At 35.6% G+C, this 17,900-nt stretch overlaps 1 protein-coding gene across 4 annotated transcripts in view; it reads right to left on the bottom strand.

The window, feature by feature from the left end:
- Ecpas (Ecm29 proteasome adaptor and scaffold) overlaps positions 1-17,900 on the bottom strand; it is a 104,658-nt gene that overhangs the window by 49,394 nt on the left and 37,364 nt on the right. For all 4 annotated transcript variants that reach the window (XM_042695194.1, XM_042695188.1, XM_042695179.1 and 1 more), the window contains 9 exons: positions 16,755-16,894; positions 14,508-14,589; positions 12,560-12,679; positions 6,407-6,492; positions 6,096-6,174; positions 4,311-4,360; positions 3,204-3,270; positions 2,993-3,115; positions 102-205 (listed from right to left, as the gene is read on the bottom strand). In XM_042695194.1, the coding sequence (XP_042551128.1) occupies positions 102-205; positions 2,993-3,115; positions 3,204-3,270; positions 4,311-4,360; positions 6,096-6,174; positions 6,407-6,492; positions 12,560-12,679; positions 14,508-14,589; positions 16,755-16,894 (851 nt within the window). The remainder of the gene's footprint in view (positions 1-101; positions 206-2,992; positions 3,116-3,203; positions 3,271-4,310; positions 4,361-6,095; positions 6,175-6,406; positions 6,493-12,559; positions 12,680-14,507; positions 14,590-16,754; positions 16,895-17,900) is intronic.

Below are 17,900 nucleotides of genomic sequence, written 5' to 3' on the forward strand. Positions count from 1 at the left end.
AAATTGCTTCTCAATTTCATAGACCAATTTTGCAAACAACATAACTTGGCCATTTTCAAAGAAGTGAACTCAAGTTCAAATTAATATTTTTTGAAACTTACGGATCTCCTGCAGCCAATAGGAGTAAGTATCTGGAAGGTATATGATCTGAGGGAAACACCGTGCTGGCAAATTTCACAGCTACTTGTCGAACTTGAACTTCAGGCTTTTGTATACATAAAAACACAGACACAGACACAGGCACAGACACAGACACACACACACACACACACACAAGAGAATTTAATAATCAGTAACTCAGTCCAGTCATAATATGTCACCCTAACTGTAAACATGTTAATAAACATGTGCCTAAATAAGTAAAATCAAGACATCATTTGTTCAGTATCTGTTTTTTACAGGGGAGGGTGCTGGGGATCAAACATGGGGCCTGACACAAGCACTCTACCAATGAACTCCAGCCCTGCTTAAGACCTTAAATTACATGTAAGTTTTTGAGTCAGTGCCATTACTTAAAATGTACTTCCATGAGTACATTTAATAAGATCCTCTGAGTAAAGCAGGAAAGATGCACAAAACCTTAACTACAGAATAACTTTCTATGCATGTATATCTTCACAGCACAAGCTTTGGGGCTAAGGTCTCTGGTGACCACTATCTCTGCCTACTCAAGTCTCAAACTCCTCAGCCATATCAAGTGAAATTTAAGTGTTTTGCAAGGAACACAATCAGAGCTTACTTGGTATTTCTACAAATTTGAAGCAAAAAACACCTCTGACATTCTCAGAAATGAACTAAAGTTAACAATGACTACACAAACATATTCACTTAAGTTAGATCAATAAATTAGGAATACACAGTTCAACAGGCTTTGGTATTTATTAATCCTGAAGGCTTACTCTCATGTACCTTCCCTTCTCCAGAGCTCATTCCTCCAGCCACACAACTGAGATAGATAAAATATTAAGAAATATATACTGCCCCATTCATTCTAACATATTTGCTACTTAGTATTCCTCAGTCTATATTAAAGAACTAGTTTACATTATACTATCTAGCCTGAATTTCAGGTTGTGAAATAAAATGAGCTTTCATCGTATATAATACTGCTATATGATGTCATCTGCAGAGAGTAGAATTAGTACCTACAAGAATTATACAAATATATAAAAAAAAGAATTATACAAATGTTATACAACACTTACTTACAAAGCGACCTAGGGAAGGTTTCTAGGATTCTATTCTAATGAGCTATCAGATAAGCCCAACCAAACGAAGTAGAGCAACTTGACAATAGGACTGTCTAGATAGTAAGCTTTCAAGTGTACATAATGGCACAATTTAATCCTATTTTAATAGACACCAGATACCTTTCTGAGCCTCTAAGAGTTCCCTCAATATAAGTGTATTAAATCATCTCAGCCCAGTTTAAGTATACATAATTTATATTAATTTCACCAATGAATGGCATCATTCCTTTTCTAATTTCCTGCTCCAAACAACTAAAGCAAAATTTAATAAATGTTTTCTGTATAATACATATGTGTCTATAGCCATTCTAAATTCTCCTGCATACTTCCATTAAATCCAATATAAAGGGCAAGAAGAAAGAAGAGTATGTATGATGATACTAGCATATTTGTTCATACAGAGTCACTTTGACATATGCAATTTGTCATTGTTTCCTTCTGCTTTTCTGTAACAATGTTACCTAGGAACTCTACTCCAGGGATTGTAGTACTCACTTACTATTTAAGAAAGCACAATACTTTCAATGTGGAAAGCATGACATTAAGAATAGTTCTTCCACAGGAAGACTATAAATAACAGCATCACCATGTAGAGTATAACTCATCCCTAAAGTCAAATTCCCACCATGAAGAATTAAAAGCAGAACAAAAATTAATCTAATAAAGAGAAATATAATTCAAATATTGTTCTTAGAAATACAATACTCCTAGAGATGGGAATGTGGCTTAGTGGCAGAATGCTTACCTAGCATTCATGATGCCCTGGTTGATTCCTCAGTACCACATAAACAGAAAAGGACAGAAGTGGTGCTGTGGCTCAAGTTGTAAAGCAATAGAAGCTCAGGGACAGTGCCTAGACCCTGAGTTCAAGCCCCAGGATTGGCAAAGAAAAAAAAATGTAATACTCTTATAATTTAGAAGTAGAATACTTGGCTAGTACAAACAAAGCCCAAGGTCTAATCCCCAGCAATGCTGAAGGAAAAAAGAAATATTACAGCAACACAGAAAGTACTAGAAGATATTTTGTTAGGCCAAATATGCCAAGGACAGAAAAACAAATTCTACATGCTCATTCAGATGTAAAATCTAAAAAAGCTGATCTCATAGAAATTGGAAGTCAAACAGTGATTACCAGCATCTTTGGGAAAGTAGAGGATAGGAAAAGATGGAGAAAGGTTGACTTACAGATATCAAGCTAGATACAAGAAGTTCTGCTATTATAGTGCATCACAGGTAACTGCAGATCATCATAATATCCTGTATTTTTCACAAAAAAAAAAAAAGCTAGAATATTTAACTTTACACCACAAAGAAATGTTTGGGGGATAGGTGTGCCTTAATTTGAATAGTATACAATATAAAATATACTGAAAGATCAAATGATGTTTGACATGATCATGTGACAAATGTGTACAAATAGTATATGTCTAAAAAAGAATGTAAGCTGGATACCAGTGGCTCACACCTGTAATCTTAACTCCTCAAGAGGCTAATATCTGAGAATCACGGTTCAAAGCCAGACTCAGGCAAGTAAGTCTGTGAGAATCTAATCTCCAATTAACCATCAAAAAGCCAGAAATGGAGCCGTGGATCAAGTGATAGAGTGCTAACTCTGAGCAATAAAGCTCAAGGAGAGCATCCAAGCCCTGAGTTCAAGCCCCAGGACCAATACTAAAATAACAACAAAAATAACAATAATGCAACCTATTTATACCAGTCACGGTCATTCACAGTGGACCTACCTTTATTAAGTATGAAGCCACAAGTGCCTCCATCAGTGTTCGCTGGGCTCCTTCTAAAGTACTATAAGCTCCAACCATCATAGACAATGCTTCTTGGATAGCAAGTCGAGTCTCAGGTTCTTCCTAGAAAGAAGATAAAAACAGTGTTTCCCTCCCCTACTAATTTCCAGGTAAGCATCCAGAGTATAAACTTATTAGCTATATTCCCTACCTTGCACAAGGCTTCAAAAAGCTGCTGCACAAGAGCTATATCCTTAGTAAATAATTGGGGCATTCGGCTGTAAGAGAATATGAGAGGATCATTACTATCCATGTTCCTTGAGAAGAAAAAGGGAGAAAATGAAGCTACACACAAGTTTTCCTGAGCTCACATTTTCATCTCCCTGAATACAATGCCAGCAGCATCAGATTACTTCCCTCAAGAGCTGAATATTTTTTAAAGCAAAATATTTAATTTTTCAACCATGTAATCCAACTAGCCCTAATTAAAACATGTATTTTCTTTTCCAGATACTTTTATAACAGTCCATGCATTCAGTTAACATTTCTGATTTTAACATGAAGAAAGGAGGGAAGACCAAACTGCAATTTAAACTAAAAAGCCATTGTGGTAAAGGGCTTTGCTACTTCATGCCAACAGACACGAGACAAGGTTTGCTGATTAACCCGTGCTTTGTAAGTAGACCAGGGGCCACTTTCTTCCGAATCTCAAAGCTCCTTCCCTTGTACAGTAAAGAATAGTTAAGATCTAGTCTACACCAACCACACAAAACCTCCACTTGGGGCTGTAGCAGCACATGGTGCCACTGAGGTTACTTCATCTCTGTTTCCCTGCTTTGATATACAGCAAAGGCAGATGAAACTAAGAGGAATTAGAAAGATCAAGTCATGCTGAGAAGGAAATAAATCCATCTTTTGGAATAGGGTCACACAAACTCATAAACACTTATCAGAAAAAAAAACAATCACTAGACAAACCATGATCCCTGGGATTATGACATTTAGTTGTAAATAACAAAGATACTTAAGATTAATCAAATGTATCTTGGGTACAAAAATTATATTCCATTATGACATCATTCAGTTCAAAATCTCATTTCAAGACTATACTTAATGTAGTAATACATCTTCAAATGGACATTAAAATGTATCACATCTATTTTTCTTCTACAAAGATGACATCTCTAAATAACCTAAGGGTATTACATACATTCTCTTTCAGAACCACAACAATTTTATTCTCCATCCATTATTAAATGCTACAAAACATTTCTTGTCTGCCAACAAGGTATCTCTCACTAAAAAAGGGTTTACTCACCTGGAGAGTTTTCCAACAGCTGAATATGCCATTGACAGTAGTTTAGGGTCCTTGAAATTAAAAGAAAAAAAAAGAAAAGAAAGAAAAAGAAAAGAACAACAAAAACAAAACAGACAAAACAAAAAGTACAGTAAACAGTAAAACCTTTTCGCTGCAATTACATGAATTATCCTACTCCTTGTTAAACCTACATCTACTCTACTTAACTACATGATAATGATATCTGGACAACAAAAATATCCAAACCCAGAATCTATCACACTACTAAAAGGAAAAACAAAACAAAAACTCACATCACTAACTCATTCTACAAGAAAAATGCTGTGGTCACATATGAAAGGTTTCTCTTAGCTGATGCTCTGTCAGGATATTTTCAACACCATATCATCCATCTACACACTAGAAGAATAGTTTAAATTATCAGAAAATTTATCACTGGTCTGACATAACATCCATCTTCTCACCACAAAATGGCAATACATAGAAATGTAATTTTCTAAAGCTCTGAATTGTAATAAACAGCTTCATCTCATTTTTCTACCATAACTAATAATAAGATTCCCTCCTGAAGATAAAAACACTTTATTTGGTTTTATGAAAACCATCAGTCTAATTACTAAGAACACAGTAACAAGTGCCAGATGAAGTTTATACACTGAATCTAGGCTCTCCCTTCTACATATGAACAGCCATTCTCATCAATTCATTGATTAGGGAGGCAAGCAGATGTCACTTGAAGGTAGGAGGATTAGGTTCTTGCGGTTGAACTGCATTGTTTCCTACTTTGAAATATATAGTTTCTCTCTAAAATCCCCAAAGCATTCTTATTTCTACCAATCACTCCAAAGCATCTGATTATCAATGCCACAAATAAGTGAAAGATGGTCTAAACTTTAAAAAGCAGGCACATATTATTCAGTAGGAATAAAAAAATAAAAATAAAAGTAAAGCTAAGAGAGCCAGGCCCAAAGCACAGCTGCACAACAAATGAACAGCTTTTTATGAGTCATATCTACAAGTGGACCTCAACTGTGCTGAAAAACTTACATGTATTAAGTCATTTATCTTTTTACAATAATCCAATAAGGTAGCATTATTTTCACTTTTCTGATAAGGAACAAAAGTCCAAAGATTTAAATAACTCACCAAAGAATAAACCTAAACTCAAATCCAATTCTAACTTCAGATGGCAAGATCTTAATCTACTGAACTATGCATTCATGTTCAACTATGACTAAAGAAATTAATGCTGACTGGATTTCTTAAAATCTTACCTTTTAAGTATATTCTCCTAAAATTTTGGAGATAGAAAAATACAGAAGAGAGAAATAGGATTCAAAAGCCTATAACCAAAAGAATCCTAGTCCCTCTTAGTTTAGGAATCAAAAATTTACTGAATGCATGTTTTGATAGGACTCTGAATTAATAAAATCTCCACCCCTAAAAATTAACATCATTTACCAGTAGAAAACAAATCCAAATAACCTCATATGGAAACAAACCATAAAATGATTTTCCTTGAATATCATTTTTGTACAGAGGTATAAAATGGACTTGCTTTAAAATATGTAACTTTAAGAAGTGGTAAAACCCCAAAATATATATCCATTTTAATATTTATTTCCAAAGAAACAAAAGTTAAAAAAGAAGGGCAGTAATTTCTGAAATTTGTTAATAATGAACAATAGCAAACATTAACTATATCAACATGTAGACCAGAAAGATTCATTCCAGGAAATACTTCAAATTATAAAATGTTAAATTTTTAACATGCAAATAGCTTACCTCTTTATATTCATTGATTAGCTTCGTGAGGCCATTCAAAAGCATTGGACCTAATGGTTTAATCTTGATTTCTGGACAGCTTTTTAAAACGAAAAAAATACAAACAGAAAGCAAGATAAGAATTATATTTCAACTTATATTTCAAAGCAAGATAAGAATCTTATTTCAGATGATTATTTAGAAATATCTGAGACAAATGAAATAATCGCTCTACTAAAGCCAAAGATTTTAGGATGAAAACAATATACCCAAACCACTTGGTCATTCTACCAGTTAAAAATTTTATAGCTAAAAATTGTCTGAAAACTTACGTTATACAAATGTGATGTACAAATTGCAGGGATAATGTTCTTAACTTTGAATTAGTATTTGTACCAAAAAGTCCATCATATACCACCTGTGTGAAAGGAACAAAGTCAAGGACAATAATTAACAAAAATGTCAATTTACTATTCTCAAATAAAAGTCAGGAGTCAGTAATAGTAAACTTTTCACACTACATGCTGTTTCTCAAAAATATTGTTTCTTACAGAGGTAGTCATTGTTAGAAAGCCAGTTTGTCATTCTTATCAGCAGTATATGATTTAACAAATGCACTGGCTGATCTCACAGTGTGTGAGCCTACCACTAGGGAGCAATGGCGAGTTCACACTGCAGGGTCCCCACTGCATTCTACACCACATAAGCAGGTAAGAGCATTTAGAAACAGTAAATTTTCTTAATTACATGTCGTCATTAAAACCAAATTATATTTAAAACTTCATTAAAAAAACATCAAAATAAAAATGTGCAGTTGGGATAACTGTTCCACATATTATGTAGGTCAGGTCTAAAAAGAAAGAAAATATAGCACCCATCAAGTTCAAATACTAAACATCAATATCAAAGATCCCCAAGCCACTCAAATTCTTAATTTTTATAAAAAATATTACTCTTACACTTCAAAAAATCCTGCAAATTTATTCCTAAAAATTATAGATGACTCAGACTTTATTAAAACAAAAACACAAACAAAAATCTTTTGATTGTTTTTTTAAAACTATTGTTAGTACTCTGCTCATATTTAATTATTATAACATGTAGGCTATAGACTAGCACTGAGCTTCTGGCTCTATAACTGCCACTACACTAAGAGATTGAAAAACAAACAAACATTGCAACCAAGATACTAAATCTTACTGACAAGTTAAAAAGAAGTAAAAATAATATAGCACAATATATTCCAGTATTACATTATTTGGCTCATAGTTCTATTAGACTGATATCAGATTATATAGAACAATATAGTTGAATAAAAACTAAAGGATTAATTGGAATACTAAGTGAGTGAGGTTCTATGGAAAAAATTAAATTTATGGTGTACATATTACATGTGAAGAATTGTGTTGAGTGTTTTTATGTGTGCAGAACTGAGGTGAAGTTAATGCTTACCTTCTTAAAAGTGTATCAGGAAAGAAGAGATTCCTCTAAATGATACCATAAAGAATTCTACAATTGACAGGTCAAGAAAAGGGCAGGGCAAACTATGTAGAGGATGGGAATGCCATCATTAGAAGTGTGAATATAAGAAAACAAAGAGCTGGGCGCTGGTGGCTCACGCCTGTAATCCTAGCTACTAGGAGGCTGAGATCTAAGGATCTCGGTTCAAAGCCAGCCCAGGCAGGAGAGACCGTGAGACTCCTATCTCCAATAAACCACCAGAAAACCGGAAGTGGCACTGTAGCTCAAGTGGTAGAGCGCTCGCCTTGAGCTGAAGAGCTGAGGGACAGCGGCCAGGCCCAGAGTTCAAAGCCCCACGACCGACCAAAAAAAAAAGAAAACAAAGAATGTTTAGGGAGTGTCTCAATTCCCTTATGCTTAATTGTATCTAGACTTATTTTCAAAATATATAAATAACTAGAAATAGGGCTGGGATATAGCTCAGTGGCAAAGTGCCTGCCTAGCAAGTACAATGTCCTGGGTTCAATCCTCAGTACCAAAAAAGAAAAGACAAAAATAGATAGGGAGGTAGGTAGGTAGGTAGGTAGGTAGGTAGGTAGGTAGGTAGGTAGGTAGGTAGGTAGATAGATAGATAGAAGATAGATAGATAGAGTGAAACTCTGAGTATTTTGTCCAAAAATTCTAGTAGCTTATCATGTGATATTTTCTGAATCAAAAATTTCAAGATAATGCATAGGAAATATTGCTTGAAGACCGTGTGGCAACTTCATTTTTATGAAAACACCCTATAGTATATGTGAAATTAGCCAAATATTAAAGTATCTATTATACAGTTGTGCCAGACATAGAAGTTGAATGTACATTCTAGAAGAATGAAATAGCCATATTACCAATCAGCCTTAAGATAGAGATCCTGGGCTGGGAAGGTAGCTCAGTGGTAGAGTGCTTGCCTTGCATGCATGAGGCCCTGGTTCTATTCCTCAGCACCACATAAGCAGGAAAAAGCTGGAAGTGGCGCTGTGTGGCACTCTAGCACTCTAGTAGCACTCTAGTGGTAGAGTGCTAGCCTTGAGCTAAAGAGCTGAGGGACAGCGCCCAGCCCCAAAGTTCAAGCCCCATGACTGACCAAAAAAAAGATAGAGATGCTAAGGCCCAAGGGTGTACTTAGCATTCATTGAAAGCACAGAGAATTCTTAAAAATGAATTTAGCAAACTAGCAAGATACATCGTCAATGTACAAAAAATAATTGCATTTTTATATAACAATAAATAATCTCAAATGGAATTCCAAACACTATTTCATTTCTAATATAACACCAAAAAGAACAGGAAGCAACCAAGGAAGTTAAAGACTTGTACAAAGAAAGCTACAAAGTATTGCCGAAATAACTTTTTAAACATAAGTAAATGAAGTATTTATAAATATTTATATATTTATATATATATTTATAAATATTTATATATATAAATCTCATGTGCATGCACTAAAAGAGTTAATATTATAAGAAATCATCACTATGCAAGAAAGCCAAAGATTGAATGTAGTTTCCTATAAAAATCTCAATCATGCCAGACGCTGGTGGCTCATGCCTATAATCCTGGCTATTCAGGAGGCTGAGATCTGAGGATAATGGCTCAAAGCCGCCCAGGCAGGAAAAACGGAGAAATTCTTTTTTTTTTTTTGGTTGGTCATGGGGCTTGAACTCTGGGCCTGGGCACTCTACCACTTGAGCCACAGCACCACTTCCTTTTTTTTTTTTTAAACCAAGAAATTCTTATCTCCAATAAACCACCAGAAAACTGGAAGTGGTGCTGTCGGGTGCTAGCCTTGAGCTGAAGAGCCAGGCCCAGAGTTCAAGCCCTATGACCAACAAAAAAAAAAAAAAGGCAGAAAAATCTCAATCATAGCTTTTACAAATATAGACAAACCTATCCTAAATGCATACAGAATCTTGGGGATCTCAAATAACCAAAAAACCAAAATTTGAAAGACAACAAAGCTGGAGGACTCATGTCTTCCGGTTTCAGAACCTACTACAATGCTACAGTCCAAAACAATGTGGAACTGCTAAAAGAACAAATCTTTAATGTTCTCATAAAAAATTTTAACAAGGTGAGGTAATAAATTACTTGATTGAATCCTTCTTCAATCTATGCACAGGGAAATAAAACAAGTGCATGCCTATAATTCCAGTACTCAGGAGACTTGAAGCAGGAGGATCTTAAGTCTGAGGCAAGACTGTACTATATAGCAAGGAGACACTCTATCTTAAAAAAAAAAAAAAAAGAGGAAATAAACTCAATATATGATACACATGATAGACATAAAGACTTAGGGACTAATTTGAGAGCCCCAAAATAAAAACTTTGCCTATATAGTCAATTCTGGGTGGTAGTAGTGGTGGTAGTACAGGACTTTAATTCAGGGTCCTGTGTTCTTTCTGTACTTTTTTGCTCACCACTGATGCTCACTACTTGATTTACCTACAGTTTGGCATTTTGGTGGTTAACTGGAGATGGAGTCTCAATGACTTTTCTACTTGGGCTGACTTTGAACCATGATCCTCCAGGTCTCAGCCCTTTGAGTAGCCAGTTTTACAGGCATGAGCCACCAGTGCCCAGTTCTGGTCAAATATTTTTTTTAAAAGGTTGTCGACAGCATTCTATGGGGTAATGATGGTCTTGTGTAAGAAATAATGCTATAAAAAAAATCTAGATATTCACCTTGAAAAGACAGTTGGACCCTTACCTAACACCATATTAAAAAAAAAAAAAAAAAGAATCAAATAACTAAATGTAAGACCTGAAGTTATACAATTCATAGAAAAACAAAATTGACAGAAACTTCACAGCAAAAGATTTGACAATGACTTGTTGGAAATAACCCCAAAGGCACAGGCAAAAAAAGAAAAAATAGTCAAACTGGATTTCATATAGTTTTTAAATTTTGTGTATCAAAAGAATAAAATATAGCAACTTATAGAATGGGGGAGGGGGAATGGAGGAGAAAACAAACCACTCAGCTAGCTGATAAGGAACTAATATCTAGTACAAAGAGAGAATGCATGAAATGAACCAACTCTTCTAAAACAACCTTTGGAGGCTAAGACAAGGTCAGTTAAGCCCAGGAGTTAGACTAGCTTGAGCAACGCAGTGAGACTCTGTCTCAAATTTTAAAAAAACAAAAACAAAAAACAGTAATGTGTGTAAGAGGGATGGTAGGGGGAAAACAATGGAGGGGGTAACAATGTTCAAGAGGAAGTGTACTCATTACCTCACTCATGTAACTGTAACCCTCTGTATAGTATCTTTACAATTAAAAAAAAAAAAAAAAAAAAAACAGTAATGTGTGTAAGAGAAGAAGGGGTAGAAAGAGCACCAAGAGGCCATGAACACTTCAAAGACATATTACCTCACACCCATTAGGAAGGCTATCAAAATAAAAAAACAGGAAATAAGTATCATTGAGATGTAGAGAAGTTGGAACCCCTTATGCACTGTGGAAGAATGTAAAATAGTTCAGTCACTATGGAAACAGTGTAGCAATCTCTCAAGGATGAAAATTACCATGATGTACCACTGAAAATAAATAAAGGCAGGCACTAGTGGCTCACACCTATAATCCTAGCTACTCAGCTTCTGAGAATTGAAGTTCAAAGCCAGCCTGGGTAGGAATCTTAAGAGACTCTTATCTCCAATAAGCTACTCAGAAAATACCAGAAGTGGTGCTGTGGCTCAAGGAGCAGAGCGTTAGCTTTGAGTACAAAGAGGCTCAGAGACAACATGCAGGCCCTGAGTTCAAGCCCTAGGACTGGCAAATAAACAAATAAATAAATAAATAGTCACTTAACTATATTACTTAAAGAACAGGGCAAATTTTACATCTATTTCACCACCTGTTTTTTGTTGTTGTTTTTTTTTGTACTGGTCTTGGAACTTTAACTGAGAACCTGAGCACTGTTCCTGAGGGGTTTTTTGCTCAAGGATAGCACTCTACCACTGAGGAACAGACTCACTTTTGGCTTTTCAGTAGGTAATTGAAAGTAAGAGGCTCATGGACTTTCCTAACTGGGGATGACTTTGAACTGCCATCCTCAGATCTCAGCCTCCTGGAAAAAGTAGCCAGGGTTGCTGGCATAAGCCATCGGTACCCAGCTCATCATCATTTTTTAAGTGGAAGAAATAATTCATGGAGATAAATTATACTCCAATCTGCCTTCATAGCCGAGTTGGTCATAACTGAAGAGAAGGCCAAGACAGAATACAAGAATTTCCAAGGACAAGCCAGTGCCGGTGGCTCATGCCTGTAACCCTAGCTACTTAGGAGGCTGAGATCTGAGGATCACAGTTCAAAGCCAGCACAGACAGAAAAGTCCAGGAGTCTCTTATCTCCAATGAAACCACTCAGAAAACCAGAAGTGGTGCAATGGCTCTAGTGGTAGAGTGCTAGCCTTGAGCTGAAGAGCTGAGGGACAGCATTCAGGCCCAGAGTTCAAGCCCCATGACCGACAAAAAAAAAAAAAAAAAGAATTTCCAAGTACAAAGACAATCCTGGTGGCAACACAGAGAACTGGATGTAAGACAGACTAGGGGGAGGGAAAAGGTAAAAAGACTACTGTAATAACACAAAAAGTAATGATCTGAATTAATATCAGCATCAAGCAAGATGACATTAAGAACACAAAATCAAGAGGAACTGACCAATGATATCATGTGAGTTTCACGTAAGGGTGGATCAGTTTTTTTATATAAGTGTCTGTTTCTGGTGGCAACATTTTTAGAGAAAACACACACACCACACACACACACAACGTTTGAAAGGAATTACTACCATCCTTATGCAGCAAATGTTCTACAACAATTTTTTAAATTACTTCTGCAACTAAACTGACAATAGAAAAAAAACACTATCATTAATCTTGTTGTGTACATTAACCTCCCTTGCAATTGCCATTAATATATTCTTTCTCTTAAACAGATTATTTGTTCTGGGAAGCTATTTTTCTTTGGAAAATACAAATTACCTGAATATTAGCTGGGAACGTTTCAGCAGCTTGTCGAGAGCGAAGGAGATGGGGAACAATCTTTAATTTGACTCTGGTACTGACTGGGTCTCTTTTCAGCTCTGGCTTCAGAACTGCACCCTGGAGGAAATGCAGTTGATTTTAAGTCCACATTTCAAGATCATCTGTCCACTTTTTGCTCTTAAAACTTACTGAATATTCCAAAAACCTTTCACCATCAACATTTACTATATTAAACAACATTTACTATATTAAAGCAAAGAAATCTAAAAATTATTCCTTATACAAGCAAAAACATTATTTAACTCCTACATAGTTTCATAAATAACATTGTCATGAAAATAATCATACTTTCAAAACACTGCACTCAGGGAGTAGTGCCTCTCACACTTTACATAAATACCTTCGGTATCCATTTTACTAGAAGAGTTGACTCTTGAGCATTCTTCTGCTTTCAATCTACTGTGATGAGTTAAAAAAAAAAAATAGCTTGCATAGATATGTGGTTAGAAAAATGGGGATGATTTTAGCTTTTTCAGGTAATTGTGGACCTTTTGATGCTATTCTGAAAAAATTGTTGCTTAATGATTAGTTGCAAATTGCAGTTTACACCAAACCAGTTGAGCTTTGGCTTACACTATTATACTGAATTCCACTGGTCTGTCTTGTATTTTGGCTGGCCTCCTTAGTTTTTATGATTTTGTAACATCACTGATCATCTGGAAAATACAGCTACATTGGGTAAGCAACTGTTTCTTCATTCAGCACTCCCACACACAGGAAGTAGTCATATCATCACCACTTGCATCAGAAAATGTATTACTAAACTGTTATGCTTCTGTAGTGAAGTCAAATTTCTACAATTCTAACTTTTCCTTGAATGTTCAATTTTCATCATTCCCACAAAATTGTTTCGCTGTCTTTCTTCAAACGTTGACCTCTTGGATGATCTCTTTGGACACACTGTCCAAAAGGGAATGTACTCTTTACCTGATTTAGTTAATCGTAACACCCCCCCCCCCCCCCCGTTCATCACCTTTATAATAACACACACAAAAAAAAGTGACCTCCGCTTTTAGAAAAAATACTTTTCTTTTAGAAAAGATACCTACTAAATTTCTCCTACTAAAAATCTATCTCAATAATCACAGTTTACTTATGTAAATAACCTGCTTCATCAGGATGTTATTAAACTGAATTCTGTTCTCATTTTGTCCTTTCCCCATCATCTTTTCCCTTCCTTCCAGTCACTCTCATTCATTCACTCATTTACTCATTCAGCCTCCCTGAATTGAGCAGGTGCTGATGAAGACCATAATGGCTGCTAGTGATGAAGATTTGTTTTGGTACTAGAGGTTGAAATCAGGGCTTCATGTTTGTTAGACAGGCACTATACTACATGAACTGTGAATCCATCCAGAATTGAGTCAGTTTTTGGTAAGGATCTTAGCAGGTACATCTACTGTTGCTTATGTTAATTTCAATGCAAATACCAACTAGTAATTTTTAAAAGAAAAAGAAATGTCTGCTTTTGCAGATCTACCTAAAAAGTTGAATCATAGTTTGAGAACCACTAACCTAATCTAACTTCATTTTTTACACAAACAGAAGGGCCAGGGAAGTTTTCCAATTAGCCAAACTTATCTTTCCAACATATTCATGTGCAGCCATTAAGGGATAGATTTTAATTCACCTTAGACTAGCAAAGCTTAAAGATAGTATTTCATAATTAAAGCATTTCATCTTAAATCAAAACAACTAGGAAAAATAGGATAAAATGGGACATGTCTATAATCTCAGCACTCAAGGTCTTGGCCAAGATTTCAAGTCCCAAGACAGCTTGGGCTACAAAGTAAGACCTTGTCTCAAAAAAAAACCTAGGAGAAAATGTACAAATAAAGACAGCTTATATCAACAAAATTCTTTTTATGCTGATTGAAAAACCTACCTCTTTTGTCTTCAATGGTATATCTCCAAGGTATACCTTGTACATCTTATTAATGATGGCAGGATTATTCCAGTCAATTAAGCTATGGAAAATTTCAATATCAGTTATTAAAATTATTTTTTCATTCCATTTCAATGGTTTAAAAAAACATAACCCAATACTCATCAAAAGAAAATGTCAGAAACACCCAAATGAGATTGGTAATTAGCACTGCAGAAGAGAAAAAAAATAAAGGGGTCTAATGTCTATCAAAGTCACTTTAGAAAAATGCAAATCACTATTCAACCTTGCTGCAACAGATTATTGTATCCAATGGCCCAACTGTGATAGCACACAAGAAAACTGGATACTGTTTCTACCAATGAGCTCTCAGGACCAACACCCCAGAGCAGCTCAATGAAAAGAGCAATACAGTCCTTAATTCAAAAAGCCCTGGGGCAGACGATGATTGCTTAACAATTGGAAATTCAAAAGTGGTTGAAGTACAAAAACATTTTTATCCTTTAAAGTCATATCCTAGGAAGTTTTAAACCACTGTTGTTCTCTAATATTATGCCATTTGACTCTCAGTGTCCCTCTCTCCCTTATCTGCCAGCACCAGATTTATTACTATGTGGGCACCATAAAATTAATTAAGATATAAGGTGATTATTCTTACACATAGTAGACCCATTCAAAACATTTTACAAATCCAGCAATCATGCAATGCTTCGTTTCACTGGAGCTAAGATTTCCCCATATAGCCCTTTTGACATTGGTTCTGCTTTCATGTAGATATACACACAATGGGATAGCCACATAATGTCATCAACTAGCTTTTTATCTCTAAAAATGTTACATTATTTTTATGGGAAAATGCACATATTTTTAAATTTATAAAAGCCCTAAGCAACAAATATGCATGTCCCAATAAACAAATGCATGGTATGGTATGAAGAATAGGGTTAGGGCTGGGAAGGTAGCTCAGTGGTAGAGCGCTTGCCTTGCATGCATGAGGCCCTGGGCTCGATTCCTCAGCACCACATAAGCAGAAAAATAAAAGGCACAAAGTGGCACTGTGGCTCAAGTAGTAGAGTGCTAGCCTTGAGCTTAAGAGCTGAGGGACAACGCCCAGGCCCAGAGTTCTGGCCCCACGACCGGACCCAAAAGAAGAAAGAAAGAAAGAACGAAAGAAAGAAAGAAAGAAAGAACAAACGAACGAAAGAAAGAAAGAAAGAAAGAAAGAAAGAAAGAAAGAAAGAAAGAAAGAAAGAAAGAAAGAAAGAAAAATTAAGAAAGAAAGAAAGAATAGGGCCAGCTCAAACACAAGAAGTCTTGAAGGAAGAATGTTCTGATACTTCAAAATCAAATCAGTGAAAAACATCCAAAGTACTTCAGCTATAAAAAGGAATTTGGGGGCTGGGGAGAAGGGGTGTGGGAGGAATGTTAAATAAACATACTCTAATTGTGTTAGGAAAAGCTAAGCCAACAAGAGGCATGAACAGAATGAAGCTGCCTCTAAGTGACAACCTATGTGTCATCTAGTGGTAGGATATACCCAACCACTACCAGCACCCATTCACATATTTTAACAAGCAAGCTAATATCTCATGAAGTTAATTCCTTATTTTATTACAACTAGTTGTAGTGGTTTAGAGAGCGAAAACTGCAATACGTGCAATCTTTACAAAGTTATATTCCACTGTTTTCTAGCTGACAAAAGCATTAAAATAAATTTGAAGCTAGACCCCAATGGGTGCCCAAACAGTTTTTCTTCTTTGTCTTAAACAGAATTCTGTTCTTCAGTACACTTGATTTATTTCAAACTAGGTATACTTCATAATCTCTTAAACGGAATATCTTATTTCTTAAGATACTGAAAAGAACAAATAAGTGTGAAGCTTTTAGAAATCTGGCCCTTGGGCTGGGAAGGTGGCTCAGTGGTAGAGTGCTTGCCTTGCATGCATGAGGCTCTGGGCTCGATTCCTAAGCACCACATAAGCAGAAAAAGCCAGAAGTGGCGCTGTGGCTCAAGTGGTAGAGTGCGAGCCTTGAGCTGAAGAGCTGAGGGATAGCGACCAGGCCCAGAGTTCAGGCCCCATGACTGGCAAAAAAAAAAAAAACACTTGATTTATTTCAAACTAGGTATACTTCATAATCTCTTAAACGGAATATCTTATTTCTTAAGATACTGAAAAGAACAAATAAGTGTGAAGCTTTTAGAAATCTGGCCCTGTCAGCTCACAAGCTTGGTAAGGAGGAAGTTACCTTTGTTTGCTTTTTAATTCCAGGTCTGCTGCTGTTGCCACACTGTGGCGTGTATCACTAGAAGCAATCACGAGGTGGAGAACAGCCTCGAGTTCAGGCACCTGTTCAGCTTCTAAGAATTTCACTATGCCCAATTTGCACTGCAGATGAATGAAGGAAAGAAGAAAAAGTGGTCAGGAACACAAGCAACACCCACTGAAAGTACTGCTTAACATATCAATATGGTCATAAACCAAGGATGAATGTAACAACAGTAGCAGCTTTTATTTGGGCTCACAATGTGCCAGAAACTGCACTAAGCCATGTATATTTATTAGTTCACTTGACTCTCACAACCTATTAGGTAAAAATTATTATATACATTTCTTTCAGATGAGAAAACTGAGATTAAAACGCATAGTAAGTGATGGAAGCAAAGCAAGATCAACTCCAAGTCTCTCCCCACAAAACTATTCAAATACAAAGCCTCCCAGAGGAGGTTACATAACTCCCTGGTAATGTAGCCATGAGATCTCTATAGTCTACAGGTAAGAGGGCAGTACACCAACAGTAAAGTACCCTAAGGATATTTGCAACAATTCAAAATAACCTAATGATTCATATTCTAGAGAGCTTTACTCTGTTATTCAAATTCTATCTGCTAAATGCTTAGGTGCTAAAAACAAATGATTTTCAAACATTTTCAATTCTACTCAATCCAAGTACAATTCTAGCCAAACAGTATTTGATCTAACTAACTGAAATGAAACAGACTAAAAATAGATTCTGGTTAGAATTTCATGTAATGTGAACAAGCTACTAATTTCAATACAAATCATTCTAGGATAAAATTATAAGTCTATCTCCTGTTTTAGATGAGTTACATAATCCTTCTTACATGGATGAACTGGGACTAATGGGATTTAATTATTAAATATGAAAAGAAACAATTTTAAATGGTATAATGGATTATAACGAGGCCTGTTTTCTCTCAACTGCTCAACACAACTCTTATTGTAACAAAAACTAGTTTAAAAAAGCTGTAAAAAGGACAGTTATAGAAATACACAAAGATATGTTTTTTAAATATGTAAAGGAAAACTGAAAATGACACATATCCATCAACAAAAGACTAGTTTAAAATATTCGAATTAAATTTCACACAAA

This window comes from Dipodomys spectabilis, unplaced genomic scaffold (genome assembly GCF_019054845.1).
Source record: "Dipodomys spectabilis isolate Male_0828 unplaced genomic scaffold, ASM1905484v1 ptg000006l, whole genome shotgun sequence".
Taxonomy (NCBI): Eukaryota; Metazoa; Chordata; class Mammalia; order Rodentia; family Heteromyidae; genus Dipodomys; species Dipodomys spectabilis.